Source organism: Abramis brama, assembly GCF_963993115.1.
Source record: "Abramis brama genome assembly, chromosome: 5".
In the NCBI taxonomy this organism is placed as follows: domain Eukaryota; kingdom Metazoa; phylum Chordata; class Actinopteri; order Cypriniformes; family Leuciscidae; genus Abramis; species Abramis brama.
In genome coordinates this window covers 4,937,907-4,962,596 of record NC_139967.1, presented here as the reverse complement: position 1 = coordinate 4,962,596, position 24,690 = coordinate 4,937,907, and the positions used below count along the sequence as shown (strand labels likewise).

General features: G+C 35.4%; 1 protein-coding gene across 1 annotated transcript in view; it reads right to left on the bottom strand.

Annotated features, from left to right (window-relative positions):
- The window catches only part of tnks1bp1 (tankyrase 1 binding protein 1), a 34,991-nt gene extending 12,198 nt beyond the window's left edge, over nt 1-22,793 (bottom strand). Inside the window, exons 1-3 of the mRNA XM_084115872.1 lie at nt 22,645-22,793; nt 16,534-17,465; nt 8,392-10,606 (exon numbers count right to left, since the gene is read on the bottom strand). Of these exons, the coding sequence (XP_083971998.1) occupies nt 8,392-10,606; nt 16,534-17,450 (3,132 nt within the window). The 5' untranslated portion in view covers nt 17,451-17,465; nt 22,645-22,793. The remainder of the gene's footprint in view (nt 1-8,391; nt 10,607-16,533; nt 17,466-22,644) is intronic.
- Between the last annotated feature and the right edge of the window lie 1,897 nt (nt 22,794-24,690).

Genomic DNA, 24,690 nt, shown 5'->3' with positions numbered 1-24,690 from the left:
ACCTAATATTTATCCAAATGACTCAATATTAACTCAGATCACAATCATTTAATTGAATTGAAATAATAAAAAAGCGTAGCTTACCAGAAATTGAACCATGTAAACATTGTAACATGTTGTCACTAAACCTAATAAAATTCAGTTTAGTTACTAAAATGTTTTGACAATCACAATACACTTATTGTGATGCAATAATTTTTTTTTACACCCCCCGCCCCTAGGTATGTGAATGTATTGGCAGTAGCAAGTCTTGGTACTTGCTCTGCAGCAGCAGCAGCGTAGCAGATCTATTTCACTAAGACCAAATACATTAAAATTGCCATATTCATTACCATTACAATGCCAATCTCTCCGAGAGTTGTCATTACAAAAATAATTATAATAATAATAACAACTGAAAATAATAATTTTGGCCTCAAGGTCCAACCTTTCACAAAGAAAATCGCAACAGCGACTTTCCAAATAACTTTGAGCATGCAGTAAAAACTAAAAACAGGAATGTTTTGGAACAGACTCAGTGTATTGAAGACCTGTCAAGAAAGCACAATATCTTAAAAATTGTCTGATAAAGTGAGAACGAGAAAGAGAGAGAGCAGAGCACACACACTCTTACATTATGTGAGTTTGACGTAGTCGTGCGTTTGCGCAGGGAAAAACGCTGCCGGCTTTGCTGAGACAGATTCCGAAGGGACTGTCGACCACGAGAAGCAAAACTTCTGAACGGTGTTATGGCCCTCTCAAACCTTCCCACTCGTTCTTCGTCGTCCTCCTCTTCGTTTATTACTCCCTCACGCTCCAGAGTGCCTGAAACCAACTCCACCGCCTCCTGTAATGAGCGACGCATGTTGCCCATCCAACCCGTCACTTGTGTCTGCACCTCGGAGAGTTTCTCACCCAGGAACTGCATCTTGATTTACCCCAAATTACAAAGTATGTTAGGAAAGTCAGTGGTGGTATCTGGTGGTAACGCAACTCTTTCACTGGGTTTCTGGGAATAAATCCCAGATGTGAGGTCTAGGGGGCGTTGTAGCCAAAACACACTGGCATCTCTGTAGGCATCTTGACCTGTAAACCAAACTGGACCAGAGTTTATGCCGATCACAGAAAGCACTTCAGGCTGTCTATCAATCCTTGACGCTCTTCCGGCGCTTTCCTCCACAGAGCACATGTAACGTGTCAATCCATTCTGCGGTTGATCTCCTGTGAAATCTTCCTGCTTGGATGCAGTAGAAATTCAAATCAGGGGGAAAAAATCTTCAGACATCCAATATTGAAGTCCTGTGAGCACTTATTCTTGTGCACTTCTCCCAGATCCCAATGGAAAAACATAGCAGAACTCCGGCAAAACCACCTCTTATACCTGTCCCGCTGCAGGTACGAACAGGTACCGGAAACAGGCACAGCCCTCAAATGAGTGACAACATCCCAGCTCGGAGAAACAGAGAGAAAGGGGGGAAGGGATGAAAGCTGATCGAGGAAAATCACCCGTCACTGACTGCATTTGTAAGTAATAAAATGTAGAAGGACAGAGAGAGAGAAAACAGGAAAGAGTTTTATGTGGGAACCTTTCTGTACCTGTGAACTTGCTAAACCACAAAGCCCTTATGCAAACTACTGCTGAATCAGGTGCTTTGTACTTCACTGTGCATTAGTTTGACTATTTGCCATGAATAACAAGCTGTGTTTGTCTAGTTTGGGCCATAGCCTAGATTGCGTGTGAATTAGACTATACCTGACACCAGCTGTCACACTGTGAGGACAAGAAACTTTGTAGAAGCCATTTATAAGTATAAAGTTAAATAGATTCACAACACATATTGGTACGTATATATATAGTTTTAGGTCAGTAAGACTGTTTTGAGTTTTTAAATAAACGCTGTTCTTTTGAAAAATATCATGGTTTCCACAAAAATATAAAGCAGCACGACTGTTTTTAACATTGATAATAATAAGAAATGTTTCTTGAGCAGCAAATCATCATATTAGAATGATTTCTGAAGGATCATGTGACACTGAAGACTGGAGTAATGATGCTGAAAATTCAGCTTTGCATTCACATTAATACATATACACAACACACACACACTCCTGCAACTGACCGCATTTAACCACCAAACCAACGGCAGAGGATTTCAGGACACCTAAAATAGTGTCAGTTGTGATTTCATGGAAACTTGAGCAGAATGAATAATTGAAATAAGAACAAAATTCAAAATATGGGTAAGAATAAAGTGCAAGAAGTCTGTGAAACCTCATAAGTGCAAAAGCACCATGGTTGATTTAAGAAATTGTGTTTTTGAAGCTTTATTGACCCCCGGTGGTTTAGAAAAGCACCTCAATCCAAGTATTCTTCAACAAAAACAACACTCACCAGTCACAACATCTATTCACATTCAGGGGCGTAGCACAAGATCCCGGGCCCTATGTATAGGCAGTCCTGATGGGCCCCCATGTTCCAAATAAAATATATTCCAGACTTTTAAAGGGCCCTCTCTCCCCTTGGGGCCCTGGTAATCAGTACTGGTTTTCCGACGCCCCTGTTCACACTACACTTCAGCATACTAAAGGATAGAGTCGAACAGTATAGTTAACTACAACACAACATATCATGACTGAACACTGTTCAACAGAAGGGGTATTATAGATGTTTCCTCAGGCGAATGAAAACTACTCCCGAAACAGATCCACTTGACATTATTGAGAATCATATTTCATAACCATTTACTGCTGAACAGCTCAAACGGCTTCTTTAGAATTACTGTACATTTGATTAAATCATTTCACAACAGCTTAAGAGGTGGAAAGTAAAAATTATACTATAATCACAGTGAATTTCAAAGGAATCCAGGATCCAGGAAAACATTATCTTATGTTTTAATATTACCTCTTAAGCCCACGTTCAGGTGGATGCTGATTTTTTCCCCCAAACTTATTCTTGTTTTTTAAAGAACAGATTTATTAAAAAGTTAACAAGAGTAGAGTACATAAACCAAAGGAGGAGGAGGAGGTGGTATGTCAAAAATTCCATACATGCACACATTTTCTCTCCTTTTCCTGGTGTAAACTCTCAGTAAGACCCGAGTCCATGCACTAAAAACGGAAAAGTTTTTCCTTTGCGTTTTTCACGCACAGACAACAAAGTTTTCAAAACGATCCCAGATCTGCGAAAACAACTAAACTGCTACTATTCTGCAGTCAGGCCAGTAGATGGCGATGTCACTTTGTAAAAAAAGAAACACTATGCGATGCGCCCATAGACTGAACACGTAATACACATGCACATGACGGCCTCGTTTTCACAAATTCATGTTTTTGTAGTTTACACAGAGACGTTAACGAGTTTGCATTTTCAGGCCCCCAAAATGCCATTGTCGTGTAAATGAACGACCAAAACACATTACACGATTCTGTTTTAGTTGAAAATGGCATTGTGTAAACGGCCTCTAAGTCTGTAGCTCATTCGATTTAAAAAGTGACAACCAAAAAATGTAATAAAATAAAATATATGGCAAAAATATTTCAATCATTCTGCATCACTGCACATTTGCTATTTGTTTCAAACATTTTGGAGATTAAACTTTAGGATTATTTTTGACATTTAAAAACACCCTTTACCTCTCTGCTTTACATATGAGAGGAATAAACGTCTAAACCTATAGGGCTTTGCAAATCATAAACATGAAGATTAGAAGAAAAAAAATATGTCTGTTCCCCGTTTCACAGGAATCAAATGCAAGTTCAACTCTCTAAACCATAATTGTGCTTGATCAAATCCAGTGCATTCTGTCATCATTTACTCGCCCTCAAGTTGTTCCAAACCTGTATGAATTTCACACAAAAGATGATATTTTGAAGAATGCTTGTAACCAAATAGTTGACGGTAGCCATTGACTTGCAGAGTATGAAAAAAATAATACTATGGAAGTCAATGTCTACCGTCAACTTTTTGGTTGGTAAATAATGACAGAATTTTCATCCCTGGAAGTGTAATGTTGCTGTGATTACATTACTGTGTATGTAAACAGAATATTGTGAATAATGTAGGCTAATTCTGATCATAATTAGAGTAACCACAATCACAGTAATCACTGTGGTTTATTGCACTATACAGTGAGTCAAGTATACAATTCAATCGCATTTCTGCCACTCAAGAACCAGGGGATATTTAGCATTTGAAGCAGACAAATAAAACAGCAGCAACAAACAAACCTAACCCTAATAAACAGGCCTACTGCGTTTGAATTGAACATTAATGTTTCTGTGTAACAGCTGTAAAACAACTATACTTCTTAGTGAATAATGGCAAGGAGCAAATAAACACAATTAAAGATGTTCCCCCATGTCATGTAAACATCATAATAATAATAATTCAATTTTATTTATCTTCATAAAAATGACTCATTAATGTATTATTATTTGAATTGAACATTTTGTGTTGCAGTACAGCGAGTGGCTGTAAAACTACTATATTATATATCTTAGGGAATAATCAAAATAATGGCATGGAACATGTTAATACAATTGAAGAGATTTGCCCATATCATGTAGACATCCTAACAATAATTTAATCAGGATTAATTGTGCAAGAATCAGTCATAACATATTAGTGTACATGTAATCAAAGGCAATGTCTGTATAATCTGTTGCGCAAATGCAAAATGTCACGGCACACTTTGACAGTCGATAGGTGTTCTTTGAAAATTCCACAGGCCTGACTCAAAGACAAGCGTCGTGTAAGAATAAACACATCCTACAAACACACACACACACACCCAACACAAAACCATCTACTGCGGTGACATCACTCTATGCCGTCATAAAACACCAATGGGAAATTCCAACATGGCAATCAATGGAAACAAAGGCCCTGCCCTGAAGACACTGGTCAACCCTACAAGAGGAGCAGCAACAGAACAAGGCTTCTCTTACACTGCCTGTAAACTCACGGTCAAGATTATGTTTGTTGTCACTAATAAAATCATGCGATTCTCTATATGTCATATTAAAAGCAAGAACATTTTGGCTTTGCGTGCCATTATGTTCTCTTATTAAGCCACAATGCAAAGTTTTGCAAATACAGGTAGCCTACTATCTTTTCCTCTGGAGTACTAGTGCATTTTAAGAGCTTGATAACTTCCAAGTTCCAAGCAAACACACAAACATCCACTGAGCAAATGTGTCTTCATAACAGGCTATGCCATCACAATTAAGTACATTTTCGAGGATTCATGCACTAGTTGAATACAAATGCAAAAAGATAAGATCTCCTTTCAACAACAGGAAAAAGTTTATCTTACATTTTAAGCAGCCATCCGAAAACAAAATCTACTATAACTACATTTTATTGATTTATATTTTGCTAGCAAATCATTTTAAAGTACCTTTGAATGGCCGTGAATCAAGGCAGGTGTTGTTTGCACACAAAAAACAAAAACATAATTTACCACTTTATTTACAACGCGCGTTCACAAAACTACATCTGCTCTTGTGTCAACACAACACGCATGCGTTAGTGGTGCTCTCGTGAACGGTCGTTCGAGATTAACATTTTGTAAATAAAGTGGTAATTTATGTTTTTGCGCAAACAAAGCACTCGGGTCGCTTCATAAACACATGAACAGTCACATGGATTACTTTAATGATGTCTTTACTAGCTTTCTGGAGACTGAAAGTGTTAGTTGCATAATTAATGACAGAATTTTTGGGTGAACTAACCCTTTAACTGCTAAAGCTAACAAGCCTGTGCGCATTTGAACTACTGAAAGCCAAAAGGGACAAAATTAATGATTTTTTTTAAACAGAGTTTACCGCCAGCTCAGAGGTTAGTCTATTTAGTTTTTGTTCTATTAAAATGTAAACATTTTCTTCATAAAAATGAATTGATGTAATTTTTCAAAATGTATAAAGTAAAACAAATACTTTGCATCAGCCGTGTTTGAAATGCAGATAAACACTGTGAATGCATATTCTATACATTGCTTTTCAGCTATCTCTTAGACTAATAGACAAAATTACTCTGATTATTATTAATAATGTAAACAACACTGTAAAAAAGGTTGCTGCCTTAAAATATAATCAACTTGGATGTTAAAGTCATTTAACCCTTTCACGCATAGTGGTCACTACAGTGGACAGCTATTAAAAAAACATTTTCTTGAATTTGCACGGGTTTTTATGGCAAAGTTGCACATCAGCCTCTTCATTGGACCCTGGTGCATCATCCTATAAATTGCAACCAAGTGGCAAGCCTTTGTGTTTCGATTTTTTCCCCCTCCAAACCAAGATGGCCAAGGGTCAGTCAGACATGCCAAGTTGCTCCGGAATATCCACCCATTCCTTCTATCCTATGAGACTCTTGTAGGTAAAAAAAATATTGCAGCATCAAGCAATATCTAATGAGTCATATCACAGTAAAATTTTCCAAGTTTTGATTTTAGATTGAGAGAAAACTCTGATTAATCACATGTCCACTGTAGTGGACGTCATGCATCAATTGCTATATTTCAGCTACAATTCATAATTATAATGTGAATATTGTTTTTGAAATTTAAAACTTAAAAACTTAATCTGCAGTGACTTTTTTACTGTAAATAAATGTACTTGTATTATTAGAATGTAATTTTCATTAACATCGAAAAAAGTCATGTGATTACATAATGTATGACACTTGTAATGCATTACTTTACTTGTTAGATCAAAAAGTAATCTGATTTCGTGATGCATGTTATTGTAATGCGTTTTTTTACTCATAACATCAAAAAGTAATCTGATTACGTAATGCATGTTACTTGTAATGCGTTTCTTTACTCATAACATCAAAAAGTAATCTGATTACGTAATGCATGTTACTTGTAATGCGTTTCCTTACTCATAACATCAAAAAGTAATCTGATTATGTAATGTGCGTTATTGTAATGTGTTTCTTTACTCATAACATCACAAAGTAATCTGATTACGTAATGCATGTTACTTGTAATGCGTTTTTTTACTCATAACATCAAAAAGTAATCTGATTAGGTAATGCACATTACTTGTAGTTAATTACTTGTTAGATAAAAAAGTAATCTGATTAGGTAATGCATGTTACTTGTAACACATTACTTTACTTGTAACATCAAAAAAGTAATCTGAATGCGTTATGCATGTTACTTGTAATGCGTTACCCCCAACACTGATCATTTCAGATGAGATTGAAAAAAACGTATCGCTAGGTTTTCTCAGAGGAGGGCTATGATAGAAATGTGCATGTCCATCTTGAACATAATCAGAATTATCAGCCAATAAGGGTAAATCTTCATACTCTGGTGCACTGGAGGGAGCATCTGAGTGGTTTCCACAGTTGTACCTTGACATACTGTAGAAAATTCTGATGGAATCACATCCTCATGTTCTGATATCAAAGATACGCGAAGTGCAACTTGTATGAAGTTGTATGAAGCCTTTGCAATATTTTGCATTTATATTTTTTGTATATATTTTATAGTTTTCACATGATTTGATATAATTGTATTGATTAGTTTGTTAAATTCACATACTTTATGTGTTTGATTATTGTCTTATATTTAATATATTATATCTTAAGTTTAAACCAACTGCATGCTGTCCACTCAAGTGGACATCTGAAGATCTCTTTGAAAAATTTGTAAAAAAATTAAATAAAAATCAATTCTTGTTTTTCATGCCCTAAGAGCAATAAAAACACATAGGAAAAAAATCCTGACTGAGGTTATCATAATTCATGCATGAAAGGGTTAAACTTAAATTACATTAAATGGACTTTAAACAAATAGTTGAATTTTGTATATATACAGTTTATAATAACTTTCTGATCATATAAGTTTTTAATAAAGTTTTAAAATGTTTATATTTTTGTATTACATTATTTTATATTATATTAAGATATGCCTTGGATCACAATTACTATTATTATTATTAATATATATATATATATAAATTTATTTATTTATTTTAACTTTTTTTACTTTTATATTTTATACTTTATATTACATTATTTATATTAGAAAATGTATTGTTTAATATAATTTTTATATTTTTATATATATATTATAAATTATATTAAGTAATATAGTAATAATGCTCTTATTACTAAATGTAAATATTTTGACAACTTTAGAATACTTTTATGCCTCGGACATTTAACATCTTGAAAATTGGTGCATTTTATAATATTGATCTCGGCACCATTTGATAAAAGCAATAAGTTATGCATTACAGTGATTATGGTTAAGGGAGTTTAGACTGTTTTACCTCATAAGAACACCATTTTACATGAGATAAAATCAATGTAATGTAAAGTCCCTTATTAAAACATAATCACAATATTAATAATAAATAAACAATATTTAGTATTTAACAATATTTTGGTCTCACCTCGTCAGATTCTGCTTCTGGCAGCAGCAGATCCTCTGGTTTGGACTCGGATAAAGTTGTGTGTTTAGAGGAAGAGTTCTGTGGACTGGAAGCTTCAAATCCCATCAGGTCCTCCACATCTCCCCGTTCTCCACATGGTTCTTGGGATCCAGGATCAGTGGACACTGGTTCTGGCTGGAGACTCTGCTCAGGTTCTCTGGATGGAGGCGGAGTTGAGGAACGTCTCGCTCCGGTTCCCCATCTTCGTGGTTTCACTGAGAAGTCGTCGTAAATCACTTGGTTGAGTTGAGGAGAGCCGGAGGAGTCGAGAGTATCAAACGATATTAAATCAAAACTCGTAGGAACTTCCTCTCGAAGAATCTCTACTGAGTTACTCCTCTCCATCTCCATCTCTTTCTTCAGTCTGTCATTTTCTCTTTCCTGTCTCAGCTTTTCTTCTTCTTTCTTTAGTCTCTCTTTTTCTCTCTCTCCTTCCTGCCTCAGTCTTTCTTCTTCCATTTCTCTCTCTTTTTTAATTCTCTCCATTTCTCGTTCTTTTCTCAGTCTTTCCTCTTCTTTCTGTCTCTCCATCTCCTGGAGTCTTCGTTTCTCTTCTTCCATTTCTTTTTCTTTCCTTATTCTCTCCATTTCTCGTTCTTTTCTCAGTTTTTCCTCTTCTTTCTGTCTCTCCATCTCCTGGAGTCTTCGTTTCTCTTCTTCCATTTCCTTTTCTTTCCTTATTCTCTCCATTTCTCGTTCTTTTCTCAGTTTTTCCTCTTCTTTCTGTCTCTCAATCTCCTGTAGTCTTTGTTTCTCTTCTTCCATTTCCTTTTCTTTCCTTATTCTCTCCATTTCTCGTTCTTTTCTCAGTTTTTCCTCTTCTTTCTGTCTTTCAATCTCCTGGAGTCTTCGTTTCTCTTCTTCCATTTCCTTTTCTTTCCTTATTCTCTCCATTTCTCGTTCTTTTCTCAGTTTTTCCTCTTCTTTCTGTCTCTCCATCTCCTGGAGTCTTCGTTTCTCTTCTTCCATTTCTTTTTCTTTCCTTATTCTCTCCATTTCTCGTTCTTTTCTCAGTTTTTCCTCTTCTTTCTGTCTTTCAGTCTCCTGGAGTCTTCGTTTCTCTTCTTCCATTTCTTTTTCTTTCCTTATTCTCTCCATTTCTCGTTCTTTTCTCAGTTTTTCCTCTTCTTTCTGTCTTTCAATCTCCTGGAGTCTTCGTTTCTCTTCTTCCATTTCTTTTTCTTTCCTTATTCTCTCCATTTCTCGTTCTTTTCTCAGTTTTTCCTCTTCTTTCTGTCTTTCAATCTCCTGGAGTCTTCGTTTCTCTTCTTCCATTTCTTTTTCTTTCCTTATTCTCTCCATTTCTTGTTCTTTTCTCAGTTTTTCCTCTTCTTTCTGTCTTTCCATCTCCTGGAGTCTTCGTTTCTCTTCTTCCATTTCTTTTTCTTTCCTTATTCTCTCCATTTCTTGCTCTTTCCTAATTCTTTCTTCCTCTTTCTGTCTTTCCATCTCCTGAATTCTTCGCCTCTCTTCTTCCATTTCTTTTTCCTTTTTCAGTCTCTCTTTTTCTCGTTCTTGTCTCAATCTTTCCTCCTCTTTCAGTCTCTCCTCTTCCCTTTCTCTCTCTTTCTTTAACTGCTCTTCTTTTTCTCTTTCCTGTCTCAGTCTTTCCTCTTCTTTCTTTCTCTCCATCTCCTGAATTCTTCGCCTCTCTTCTTCCATCTCTTTTTCTTTTTTCAGTCTCTCTTTTTCTCGTTCTTGTCTCAATCTTTCCTCCTCTCTCAGTCTCTCTTTCTCCAGTTCTTTTTCTTTCCTTATTCTCTCCATTTCTCGTTCTTTTCTCAGTTTTTCTTCTTCTTTCTGTCTTTCCATCTCCTGAACTCTTCGTCTCTCTTCTTCCATTTCTCTCTCTTTCTTTAACCGCTCTTCTTTTTCTCGTTCCTGTCTCAGTCTTTCCTCTTCTTTCTGTCTCTCCATCTCCTGAACTCTTCGTCTCTCTTCTTCCATTTCTCTCTCTTTCTTTAGTTTCTCCTGTCTCAGTCGTTCCTCCTCTCTCTGTCTCTCTTTTTCTTCTTCAGTCCTCCTTTTCTCCTCTTCGATCTGCCTCTCTCTTTCTAATCTCTCCTGCTCTTGTTGTCTCTCCCTCTCCTTTTCTGGTGTATTTGGAGGTTTATCAACAGGAACCTTCTCTTTTTCTCTTTCAGATGATCTCTCATTCATCTTCTCATACGGTGGACTGCAAATAGAAGAGTTTGGAATTATGTTACAGCTTTGAAAGTAAGGACAACAAAAGGCCAGAAACATATAAACATACATACTTGACATTCCTGCCAACATTTTTATTGCCCACACCACATAATAATGATTATCTTTAGCTATGCATTCACTGATAAAAGTGATTCTGTGGTGAAGTAAATACTAGAGAAAAAACAAATGTAATTTTTACCTGAATAAGTTAGTTCAGGCAAGAATTTAAAAAACAAAGTAAATTCTATAATAATACTCAATTTAAGCTTGTAGAAATTAAAGTAAAAATCAACTTTCTGATACGGGTGTTCCCATAATACAGTGGGGCATGAATAATTAATAAGGTTGCATGTTCACTGTTTCCAGTTGTATTTATCATTGTTTTATGTTTTATCATTGCTTTTGTTGTTAGGTTTAGTAACTTGCTGTTTTGTGACATCTGGGGTTTATTACTCAAAAATGGCAAATTCATACTGAAAAATTATCCAACGAATGTTACCGTTATTGTGTATTTTGTACCAAGTATTACGGTCTCTGTGTTCAGGTGGGTACCACATTACTTCTATATGTTGTCTACACAATATCTACTGTATTATTTACTGAGATGTACTATGTAAAGCATACACTTTAAAAACATGGCTTCATTTAGTGTTATACTGTTTTGGGTAAAATGTATTTCAAACAGAGTATTGCAAAGTCCTCTTCAGTTAAGTAAAAATTACTCAACAAACTTTAACTGGTCAATTTAGTTTATCAATTTAGTGAAATTTACTCAAAAAATCTGTATGCAAAAACTTGCAAAAGAAAAATTACTTATTGTTGTTTTCAATGTAAGAATTTTTTTTTTTTATTAAATGTAATTTTTTCTTCCCAAAATATATTTTTCAAAAAAGTTGGAACAAGTGGGAAATTTCACCGCTAGATTATTCATAAACAGCATAAATTCATAAACACACTAGTTAAATGATGGAAAATGCTACAGATTGGTTTATAGTTTTTTTTTAACACATTATTGCTGTGTTAGTCAGCTAGATAACAACGTAGAAAACATCAGTAAACATCACAGAAAACCAAACGTTTGAGTTTGTAAAGTTTGAGTTTGTCTATCTCTTTTTTTGTGTTGCTTAGAATAGAGATAAAATTCTAAAGAAAAATATATATTTTAGTGATTTACAAATGATAGTGTCACGTTTAGGTCTTGGTTCTGTTTGTTTCTCGTTGTTTCCTATTCCCTTTGTTCTTTGTTCCCTCTGTTCATAGTTACTATGGATTTTAATTTGTCATTTACACCTGTTCTATTTTTCCCTTAATTATACTCCCTGTATTTATAAGCCCTTAGTTTCCTTTGTTCAGTGTTTGATCTCATTTATGCTAACGTTGTATGTGGAATTGTATTCTAATTCCTGTGATATCCTGCGTTTTTTCTGAGCTACATTGCATTAAAGAGTTCTCTGTTATATCCTTATTGTCGTGCGCTTCATTGGAGCCATCCAACCCGTGACAGTTAGGCTACTAAATAAAATAACATGTCATTTACCAGCATTTGTAGGGCTGAGCAAATATGATCAGAACACTTTACTGTTCTTTAATATGAATTAAACGTGGCACAATGGCCTTCATCATCACAGTATGCTAATCCCTATCTAGTGCAAGGGATTTCATCAGTATGATTGAGGACTGTTGGGACACTCCAGGCACAGGATGGTCAATTTTACCTTAATGACATGTCTGTACCATTTGCTTCACAGGACATATGCTTTCAACTACATACTGTTTATTTACTAGTGTGTTCTAATATGTAACTATGTCATGTTTGGTCTCATCTGACAGCTTATAAACTGAAATGAATGGTGGTGAACTTAAAGGGTTAGTTCACCCAAAAATTTCTGTCAGTAATTACTCACCCTCATGTTGTTCCAACCCCGTAAGACTTTCGTTACAGCGCAGCGCTTCTGGGTCGTACGTCAGAACGGAGGCTCACTATTGGCCAGCATCACACGCGTCACACACATGACCAGCATTGGCCAATAGTGAGCCTACGTTTTGACGTACAACCCAGAAGCGCTGCGCTGTTACACTCAACTCACTCAGAGGCCCACACAAAAGAAAATGAATAGTTGAATAAAGTTGTTATTTTTGTTTGTTTTTTGCACACACTGTAAAAAATAAAATCGTAAAAAAACGGTCAATGACTGTCAGCTACGGCTGCCAAACAAAAACCGTAAAAATAAAGTAAAATATCCTAATTTAAACGAAGTGCAAAAAACTTTTACAGAAATTTTCCTTAAATGTTTCCTTAAACACTGTTATTTTACAGCTATTTCCTGAATTATTACGATCAAACACCTTCATTGTAAAAAAATCCCATAAAAAAACAGTCAAATGACCGTCAGCAATGGCTGCCATGCAAAAACCATGAAATTAATGTAAAATATCCTAAATTAAGTAAGTGCAAAATACTTTTACAGAAATCTTCATTAATTCATTTTTAACAGAAACACGGTTATTTCACATTTATTTTCTGACTTTTTTACTGAAAAATATGCAGTTAATTACATGCATGATTTGCTGTGACTATATGCCACTGCATCAGCAACTACACAGTTACTGTCTGTTAAATAAAGCAACATGCAGCATATCATCAGTGTTTCTCTGCTCATCCTGGACTGAAGCTCAGGCTCTACTCTTCAACACAATGGTGACACACGAAACACACCATACAGAAACACTTTAAACCCCAACAGAACATTAAACACTAACAGATCTCTCAGGATCTCAGCATCTTCACTTATTACAATCCAAACTTTATTTCTTTCATACTAACATTCTTATTGAGAAATAACAGAGGTTTAGAAGTTGAAGTTTTTTTGAAAAGAATAAAGTTTGATGTCACCATGATGGAGATCAGTGTTTGCTTTAGTTGGGCTCTTGACCTTTTAGTTTAACATACGTTTTTCTCTGGCTGCTTTAACTGTGTCTCTGATGCATATTAGTTATAGTAGGAATCCAAGAGAAACTCAGATCAGATGATGTTGGTCACTTTTTAGTGATAAAAATCATCATGTAGTGTCTTGCTTCACCTGAAGTGTGATATCTGATTAAATCGTTAAATATTAGTTGTTTATTTTGCATGATAAATCTGCTATAGAAGATCCTGCAGTGCTGTGATACTCAGATTTTATGATTTTAAGTCATTATACAGAAAATGTTTTGACAGGATCATATAGACCAGGGTTCACCAATCTCGGTCCTGGAGGGCCGCTGTCCTGCAGAGTTTAGCTCCAACCAGCTCCAACACACCTGTTTGACAGTTTCTAGTATGCCTAGTGAGACCTTGATTAGCTGGTTCAGGTGTGTTTAATTGGGGTTGGAGCTAAACTCTGCAGGACAGCGGCCCTCCAGGACCGAGATTGGTGAACCCTGATATAGAGTCACTCAGACATCAAGAATCAGCGTATGAATCGCAACAATGGTGACAATGAAAAAAAATCTGATCAACTCTGAACTACTATAAAGTCACAAAAAGGCTTTGTTGGTTGTCATCATTGTTGAGATTCATATGTCGATTCTTGATGTCTCTACTAAAAAAAAATTAACCAGCTCATAACTTTTCCTGTATAATTTATATTTTTTTTAAATTTCAAGGGTCATGTGAAAAATTATGACATCAATTACAGACTTTATATAAAACTAAATTCCATCTACATATTATGTAATCTAAGCTTATATATTCAGAGATTTGACAGTCATATCAGATCATCATATGATGACTATAAACAGCATCAATGAATGACCAAGATCATCTGATATTTTCTATAGCATTTAATGCTATAACAGATGTGTATCAAATATACAGTTAAAGCAGTCAGAGAAAAATAAAAGTTAAAAACTGAAGGGTCATGAGCCCAACTAAAGCAGACACTGATCTCAATCATGGTGACATCAAATTTATTTTAAAGTTTTTTACACTTTATTTAAATAAGCATATTTTACTTTAATTGTATGGTTTTTGTTTGGCAGCCGCAGCTGCCAGTCATTTGACCCTTTTTTTACGATTTTTTTACAATGAAGGTTTATGATCGTGATTATTCAGGAAATACCTGTAAAATAACAGTGTTTTTCAGTTTATATAATTTAGGATGTTTTACAGTTTTTTGGGGAGCTGACAGTCATTTGACCATTTTATCATTTAACTGTTTTGTTTCTGTTAAATTACAGATTATATTTGTAATTTTACATACATTTTTATGTAATTTAAGAAAACAGAAAAAATACTGTATGAAAAATACAATCAATTTTCTGTATAAAAAATGTGAATTACTGTAATTTGTCATTAATGTCACAATACCTAAAATAACAGCTGAATTTTTATTTTACAGATATTATTTGTAATTTTACAGTGTTTTGAGTACAATTTAAAATTAAAGAAAATTATCGTCAAAAAATCAGTTATTTTCTGTAAAATTAGGATTTTTTTTTACAGTGCACAAAAAGTATTCTCGTCGCTTGATAAACTTATGGTTGAGCCACTGTAGTCACTTGGACTGTTTTAAACATTGTCTTTACTAACTTTCTGGGCCTGCAAGTTTCAATTACAGAGAAGCCTATGGAGAAGTGAGTCAGCTCTCAGATTTCATCAAAAATATCTTAATTTGTGTTCTGAAGATGAACGAAAGTCTTACAGGGTTGAAACAACATGAGGGTGAGTAATTACTGACAGAATTTTCATTTTTGGGTGAACTAACCCTTTAATAGAGATATTAAATTATCCTAATGTACAATCTAGGTACTATTGGTTAAACATGCATTGAGGAGAATATGTTAATGTTCTTCTCCCCCTCTTGATCACAACCCATTTGCCTCATCTTTTGGTTTCCTGTCGGTCGGGTTTGGTTTTGGTATTCCACTAATGTTTAACCTCATACTAGGAGAAAGGCTTTTACGGCCTCTTCCGCACAACAGTGCATTATTTGTTACAACTAAGTTTTCTATACAGTACTGTATGTTGACCCATTCTACTGTCTGTATATTTAAACATGTAACTTAATAAATAACTTTACCTGCTTTAAAGGCTTTGAAAATCTTTCCTTTTATCACTGATTATGTTGAAAGCTAAAGTGATTATAACTTTCGTTATCTAAACGTTCAGGTTAAATCCTACGTTTTCCTATCAGCAGAAAGATTTTTACTTTTAAAGAATAAGAGGTTAAAGAATGACAACAACTTTAATGGAGTCAGATTAACTATATTGGAGGCGGATAAATATTTGAATTATACACGTCATCCTTCAACTGCCTTTTGTTCCGATTATTGGTTCATAATAGCAGCGCAAGCTTCCAGCCTTACACGGTTCTGACTAAATGTTCCTTGCTTCAGACTGTTTTAAATATGTAAACAAAAAGTAGGAAGTATGTGAAACAAAATATGGAAATATGCATGGAAAATGTAAATTGACATTCGCAACACTAGGCTACTGATGTGTCAAGAGTTTATATACAAATATGATAATTACAAAAAAATAATTTATACACATACTAGCATAGAGTGAAATATATATTATATAGCATCTTGACTGGTTGTATCATTGTAAAATCCTAAACTATACTGTATTACCACCTATATAACTCTGCTAAATGCAACTTTAAGGCATAAAGATATTAAGATAATGTGACCTTCTATAAAGCTGCTTTGAAACAATGTGTATTGTGACAAGCACTATATAAGTAAATCTGACTTGATGATTAATCATGCTTTAGTATGCAAGACATAAAAGTTGTTGAGCAAGATCAATTGACAGTTCAAGTATTAGTTCTATCAACTGAGCCTTGATAAATGTTTTGTGCTTAGAAAACACAGATATTATGAAATACTTATTGAGAGTCAAAAGGAGAAAGAGAGAATGCAGGCTTCACTAACCTTTGAGGAGCACCAGTGGACGGCAAGCGCGTCCTTGGCGTGTCCAAGCTCAGATTCTGGATTCTCTGTTTAATGTCAATAGATATTTCAGCAGGTGTGATGTCTCTTTTGTTGAAGGTGTCCCTGCGCTGAGATGCTGCAGATCGATCTAAGAGGAGGCTGATCCGTCTTTTAATGCTGCCTCCAACGAGCTCATCGTCTCCCTCCTCTTCGTTCTCCACCGTAGACTTGGACTCAGACGCTACTGAAGGAGAAAGTGGCGGCTCCTCTTTCTCCGTCTTGCTGCTTTCAGCCTCTCTCCCCACAGTATCGGGCTGAGACGGTGACTCGAACTTGGAGGTCAGATCCGCAGAGAGACGGTTACGAGCTGGCCTGCATCGTGAAGGCACTTTGACGTCTGCATCAGTGTCTCCTTGTGGCTTCTGGTTGAGATTCTTTTGATCCCGAGAACCCAAGGATTTTGCTCTGCTCCTGAGCTGAACGTTCTTCATATCTTCAGCGGTTACATCAAGCTTTAAGTTTGGACCAGTTTGGTCATTAGAACCAGTTGGGTCAGGACTCTTAGGCTTAGCCTGTAAGTCAGGTTTTGGGCGGAGCGGGACGGGTTTAGGAGCTGCACTTTGATCAGACCCATTTACAGTGCCATATGTTTCTAGACCACCAGCATGAGTGTCTGTGGTGTTCAGAAGCGTTTCAGAAGAGATGGCTCGATTGAGCTGTCTGTTGAAGTTGGTTTTGGGGGCCCGGATCGGGCGGACGGTTGCATTCCTTTGCAGGGAAAATGGTTTGGCTGTGAAGCGGGGTTTCGGGTTCAACGCTGGCTTCTCGGTGTCTCCTGGGACTGAAACTGAAGGTTTGTCTGGGTTAATGAGCGATTGGCCCATTTCCCTTGTGGTTGCCTCCAACCCTGCAGCCATGGCTACACACTGCACCTGGATGGGAAAACAAAAGAGAAACACCTCTGTGTTTCAGTATAGTGGTTTAAATATACTTCTTTAGGATGTTACTATAAACACGCTTGGAAGAGACTGACTTAGTGGTGGAAAGAGTACTGAAAATTTGTACTCAAGTACAAGTACTGTTACATTGCTGAAATAATACTCAATTACATGTCAAAAGTGCTGGTGTCAAAAAAGTACTTAAGTAACTTAAGTACAAATTACTCTTCTCAAAAACTACTCAGAGTACTAGTTACTTTTTTAGCCGGCGATAGTTAATGTATTACCAATAAATATTCAATCAAATCATAGATCTATGTAGAAAATAGCTACTTTTAACACATTTTTACCTTATTGATAAAGGACATTATTAATTAGTGGTCATGATACTGGAATTTCTAACTTCAGTATGACACCTTGAAAATTTTCAATATTCAGTATCATTTTCAATACCATCAGGAAAACCACCACATACTAAATTTAAATTTTTGTCCGTCCATTTTGTCAAGGCAATCATTATTTTCAAGCTTCAAAAAACACAAAACTCATTGTAACAGCAATCTATTTTACTATCTTTCTGGGCCTTGCAAGTGGTTATGACATTGCAGTCTATGTGGGGTCAGAATGCTCTCAGATTTCATCAAAAATATCTTTATTTGTGTTATTAAGATGAACGGGTTTTACGGGTTTGGAACGACATAAGGGTGAGTGATTGTGACTCCGCCAGTGAAACCCCGGCTAAAGTCGCAGAATCTAATTATGAGTTTAAGTAGTCATAGTCATAGTCTATTCAAAGTAGTCATAGTCATAAAAATGACAAAAATAGGTCATGTGTGTTCATTGCTGTAAATGATAGATTATACCGAGGGTTTTGAGATGCAATACTCAAATTTTCATTTATAACATGATAAATACTGAAATTAATTATTTTATTGACACTACTTTTGCAGAAAAAATTCACAAAAGTAGATTCCTAAACATTTATTTCAATCGTATCTGGGTTCATTTCGGCGCAACAACACCTGCTGATTCTTACCACTCGGTTCAGGAACTTCTTTTCTACCATAAGAAAGAGTAAACAGACCTTAATATCAATCCGCATGAGCAGCAATCAGGTCAACTATTGTTAAGCTAGCGCTATATAAATGCTGTCTGCTGGAAGCTAGTTATTTTAGTCGAACAATGTTTGAAATATGGATATTTTTCTTACACAAACGCATCGCTTCACTTTAGAAGGCCTTTATTAACCCCCGGAGAGCCGTGTCGAGCACTTTAATCATGAATAGATGCGCTTTGATGGAATTCCAAAGACATACACCCATTCACTCCCATTATAAAGCTTGGAAGAGCCAGGACATTTTTTTAATATAACTCCGATTGTATTCGTCTGAAAGAAGAATGTCATATACACCTAGGATGGCTTCAGGGTGAGTAAATCATGGGCTAATTTTCATTTTTTGGGTGAACTATCCCTTTACCATATAATATATTGTTTATTAGATAAATCGAATTTAAAATAAATAAATTCAGATTTAGATTTATCGGCCGATATATCGGTTATCGGCTTTCAAATATATTGAATACTGGTTATCGGTATCGGCCAAAATGTTCATATCGGTGCATCCCAAATGTAACAGAGGCCAGCTAGTTGTTGCTGTGCAAGTAAGCCTCACTCCTCTGATCTCAATAGCCTCCTTGTTAGAGCGCCTGACTCTCACGCTGGAGACCTGGGTTCGAGACCTGCACAGAGCGGACCCAGGTGGAGGAGTTACATGTAAATATATCTAAATACCAGTTCAGATGCAGCTTCTGAAAGAAATCATAGCCATTGTAGCCTGGAATTTTATGTGTAGTAAATTCTATGTTGAATCAAATAAATAATTTATTTCTAAAGCTACTTTTTGTAATGTCTATTTGATGCTTTTCTCATTTAACACAATAATGGCTTTAAATTATCTTTTGGGGGTAATTTCTCATCCAAATTTGATGTGCGATCAATTTGCAATTAATTAGATTAATTAATCAGCATATCATGTAATTAATTAGATTATAATATTCATATATGTGTGTGTGTGTGTTAATTTACATGAGAAGCAAATGATATATTAAGATTTTAGATGATATAATTGACAACATGTATGTCAAGTGATATACATGTTGCTTGCAGAATTATTTATTTTAGTCACATGTCTACTTTTGAATCACTGTCAAATGGAGAAAGATGCTTCCAGATGGTGTAGTTGTAACATCTACAAGCACAAGTTTATGGGGCCATGCTAACCAGATCAACTTTTGATCTTTAGTAGTATTAGCCCATAAAGCATACATGGATGAACACTTTGAAAATCCAGTGGAAATTACATACCATCCTGACACTTTTGGTGTACTATTTTAGGACACACTAAAGGATTTACTTGAAAATTTTAGGCAAGTGTGTAATAGGATTGTAATTACAAAATCTGTTGGTTAAATATCAGCCATATATAAGAACAGTTTTTAATAAGAGAGTTTTCTGTTCCTGTGTTTGTCCTTTTTCAAATTAGGTGGCAATGCATTTATGTTTCTCCATAAAGCTTCTTTCTCCCACACATTGTGTTGTTCACTTTAGTGGCTAGCAAAAAAAAAAAAAAAAAAAAAGCCCAGAACTATGAGGAAACATCTGAGAATCAATATAAATGCAGTACAAGTGAGATAAGGAAAGTGTTATGTAATGCCCATGAAGTGGTCGAAGGTTTTTTGGATTGTTTAATCAATGTGCACTCTGGAAATATTTGTTTGTATGTTCTATGTTTGCTGTTCTGATTTAGTAAGTAAATAAATAGTCACATAGTCGACATTTTTATGTATCATTCAGCATTTTCGCTTTCAGTATGAACAAAAGAATAGCTTGCTCTGGAAATTTGTCACATAGCACCTGTTAGGACTTTAGTTGGAACTTGGAAGATGCTTTAGCCACCGCAATGGTTTGCCTGGTTAGTTTTACCAGTTTGTCAGTATCGGTGGATGCCATAACAACCTTATATAAGAAAATACCTTGTTCATAAGATCCTCTAGTATTTAAACAGAATACATGCTCGCTTAAGATAAAATGTATTTACTTGAGAAGCAAAATCGTTAAAGATTATATGATGTTTTCATAGAATATATGTTTATATTTCTCACCCAGCATAAAACCTCACCTAAATATAGTTATAGATTTATGTTATTTGCTAATAGGATAAAAATATATATTATAAATACATTTCATTCACAATATAAAATAAGAAAAATATTAGAAATACTATTAATCAAAATATTTTAATTAAAAAAAACAAACATTTTGTGCTATATTAAACAAGACAAAATGTTGATTAAGAAAATTAGTTTTTACGGTGTATATAGAAGAAAAATCTTTTTTTCACCAGCAACACACCAGTAAAGCAAAGATGGCAGCAAGCAGGTTGTGTATTTCTGTTGCTGCATGTGCCGATGGATATGCTATGCATGCTAACAGAGATCTGAATAAATGAATGAACACTTCAAAGCAGCCATAAACTCATGAAATCAGTGCACTCTGGGAAAGACACAAAGGCCAACCCAGTTGGTTTAGCTCTGTGAGGCCATGTTACTCTGGTTGGGCTAGATTTTTAAGTTTTCCCATCCAACTACTCACACAAGAAGCGACTAGACGTTTCTCTGCAGGCTATTTATTACACACCCTGCGTGAACCACAATAAATGACCAGTATCACTCCCGCCTGATGTTTGACTCTGAAATCATATCAAATGCCATCCACATGGACAAATTTCTCATTTGCAACAAGCTGCAATAGCCTGAAGTGAACTGGAGCAATCTGAATGTTGACATTTCGAAACCGTTGCCAATGTTCTCTTATCATTGTGCAAAACTCACAGTGCAAAACAAGTGGTTAGAGCCTGGCTTGTTGTGAGTGTTTAGGACAAAATCCCTACTCAGACTGTGAGCTAAGTTAGGCAAAGATGAGTTCTTTCTGATTTCCAATGGCCACAAGCAACAGAAAATGCTTCAAACGAAACATTCACTGAAACATTATCCACAGGTGGAAATAAATGCTCACTGGCTCACTTTGGCTTGACATAAATCTGTCTTCGTTGAACAAACCGGTCCAACAGCAAGCCAGTATTGTTAGATGACATGTATAGCTGGAGAAAATATGTTATAGGCTACTCAGAATATATTGTAACGTTAATGGTTGACAGATGTTTTGTCAGCAGCACAACCGGGTCATCAGACAATTCCTTATCGGTATTGGAGTTGCCACTATGCAAAATGTTTAGAATTATAGCTGCTATATTCTTGAGAAACATGTTCAGCTCATGGAGACACTTTAAAAAAATTAAATTATTAAAATGCATACAAGTTGTTCTCCGCTTATTGAGATCCAATCATTTTGACACTCCAATAAAATGAAGACCTGGTGGTCTAAGGACAGAGTTAATGTTCAAAGTAAGTAGGTTCACGGCATATTACACTCACCAGGAACGTATGCAAATTATTATGCACAGATTTGCATGCTGAGCTTATTACATCCCAATGGACAGTCCAGAGAGGAGCTTTCTTTTTTCCGTCAGTCAGGTTAAATATTATTTATTTACCTGCATTTCTGCCATGCTTGTCTGAATTTAAAATATATGTAGCCTACACTTCAAAATAACGTTTTATTTAACATTTTACACTTTACTAATAACCAACAACATTATCATTATTGAATGAATTAAATGTACATTTAAATATAAATGACATTAAACTTTCATTTATATGTTTTCATATATGCATGAATGTAGCTAAATGAGCTCTTGATGGTAAGCATATAGGCTTTATAAAGTCATTGACTTATTATTAATGATTTTACATAGGCCTATGTTCTAAAATAAAAATAAAAGCTTATATAACAGGGGCACAATAATCTACACCTGTTGGTAATAAGTAACTTATTAGTAAGTGTCTCTTACAATGAACCATCTGTCTTTGAACCCTGTATAATTTCCAGCGGTGGAAAATATACACTATTTTTACAGTTTATACAGAAAAATTAACAAAATAAATATAACAACTGAAATAAGTATATAAGTATATTTACATTGGAGACAGAATGAATGTTATCATTTAGCATATTAAATCCGCATATAAACAAGTTCAAACAATGTCCATTTACCTGTAGAGTGATAGAAATTATTCCATAAGATTGTACATATATATATTCCAAGCTCAAATACACGTCTGCGTCCTTTAGGGTTATAGGTGTGCAGTTCAAACTTTAAAGAAAGGAGGGCGTGTTGCAAATTTACGAATCCTACTGCGACTGCTTGTCTCATGAATATTAATTTGACGTCCCTTGGTTACCTTCCGGGAGTGTCCGCTCACGCAAACTAATTAATATTCATAAGCAAGAGTTTGATTCGTTTATTTGATAACTGCGTTGGCTTTCGGCCAATCAGCTGAGCAAACGGCACATTGCGTAATTAATATTCATGAGCCAGGCCGGTAATGACGTTACCTGTCATCAGCACTTGTAGCTGCTGTCTCGAGGTGTTGCGCGCGGCCACTCCTCTAGTCCTCTTGTAAACGTGCTTCTTCAACCGGAAAAACCAGTAGAGCTGAATGGAAGAAAGACACGGGGTGTGTAGAAAACACTGTATAAGGTGGGAGACACAAATATAGGAACATGTTCCATTGTAAACAGCGTGGAATCTAATTCATTGGCTTGAGCATATTGTACAAACATTCATTCAAAATCCCTGACAACTTTCTGACTGTAGAGTTTCCGACAAACTTTGCACAGACACCAATTAATATTTTCTACATGATTGTAAAATCAGGTATTCCCCAAATCCCTAGACTTCAATTGAAACATTGTCTGTACATTGAAGGCTTTTAAAACCTTAAAATTCGAGACAGTGCTTTGTCACCCAACGTCAGTGCTTGTCTTTATGAACTTTAAGAACTTATGAAGTTAAATAGTTATTGTTTTCATCTACTGTTTTGCTGATTTCAGATGAAATATGGCCTGTCATCTGTCCATATTTCTAATTCACCCATATTTCCTTTAGAGTAGAGTAACACTCCTGCTGGTGCAATATTAATTTTATCTGTATACTTTTTTATTATATTTGGTGAATCGTAAGCAATGGACACAAGAAGCATTGTTTATTTTACTTTTGTTAAAGGCAGGGTAGGTGATTTGTTCCAGAAACATTTTTTGTTATGCTGGTTGAAAGTCTCTACATCTTCATAGCAAGTGGTCTAAATGTGTAATATATATGTGTGCGTGTGTATATATATCGTCTGTGGAAGGCGTAGGACCATAAAATGTTAGTCCAATCATTGCATACGGACCGAATGCAATGATTGGATGAACATTTTATGGTCCTACCTACGATGTCCATACCTGCCTGTCAACTTATGTATTTTCATACCTTTGCGCACCTGCTTGTGCAGACATCACACGTCATCAGCGCGTTTCATGCTATGCAGAGTGTCCGCATGAGTGTAAAGGTGCACACAGCAAAAATGGCGTCACGTTTCACGTGGCGGTCTGCACGGCATTTTTTTTTTAACTTTGCGTGCGGCTTCGCTGCCAAAGATGCACAGGTACGTTTGTTCCGGCATCTTACCGGCACCCGGTTTGCGCTTGTCTAAATTAATCGCTTACATTTACAAAATGAGCCGACAATAGCAGTAATAAGCCTTTTTAATGAAAATTAGGGTCCATGTTTAATAAAAATGTTCATGAATTTAAATGAAAATGTTTAATGAAATTAGAAAATATGGTTTAATTTAGTTTTATTCGTGTTCTCATATCCATATATTTTGTTCTATCGTCACAAGTAATAATCTCAAGGTTTACTGGGTTTTTACATGATTCTTTGGTTCTTTTGTAGTGTGTAATAAAAACAAACATCGTCACATATGTACTGTGGTGGATTTTTAATAGATAAAATAGTAAACTATATATTAAACTCACCATGTTTCTAACATCTAATTTTATTTCTCTTTTTAGGCCTAACATGATACACAATATACTAAAATGTTCTGTCCTGTCTTTGAATGTTGTATGTTGTGTTGCCATACCCCTTTTACTTTGGTTTTGTGAGTGTAAAAATAACAAATATGGGAATTGAAACTAGACAGATGACTAAATTTGAACCTTGTGATTAACAATGAAGTAATCATTAAAACAAAGTTTGCTTTGCCTAGTAAC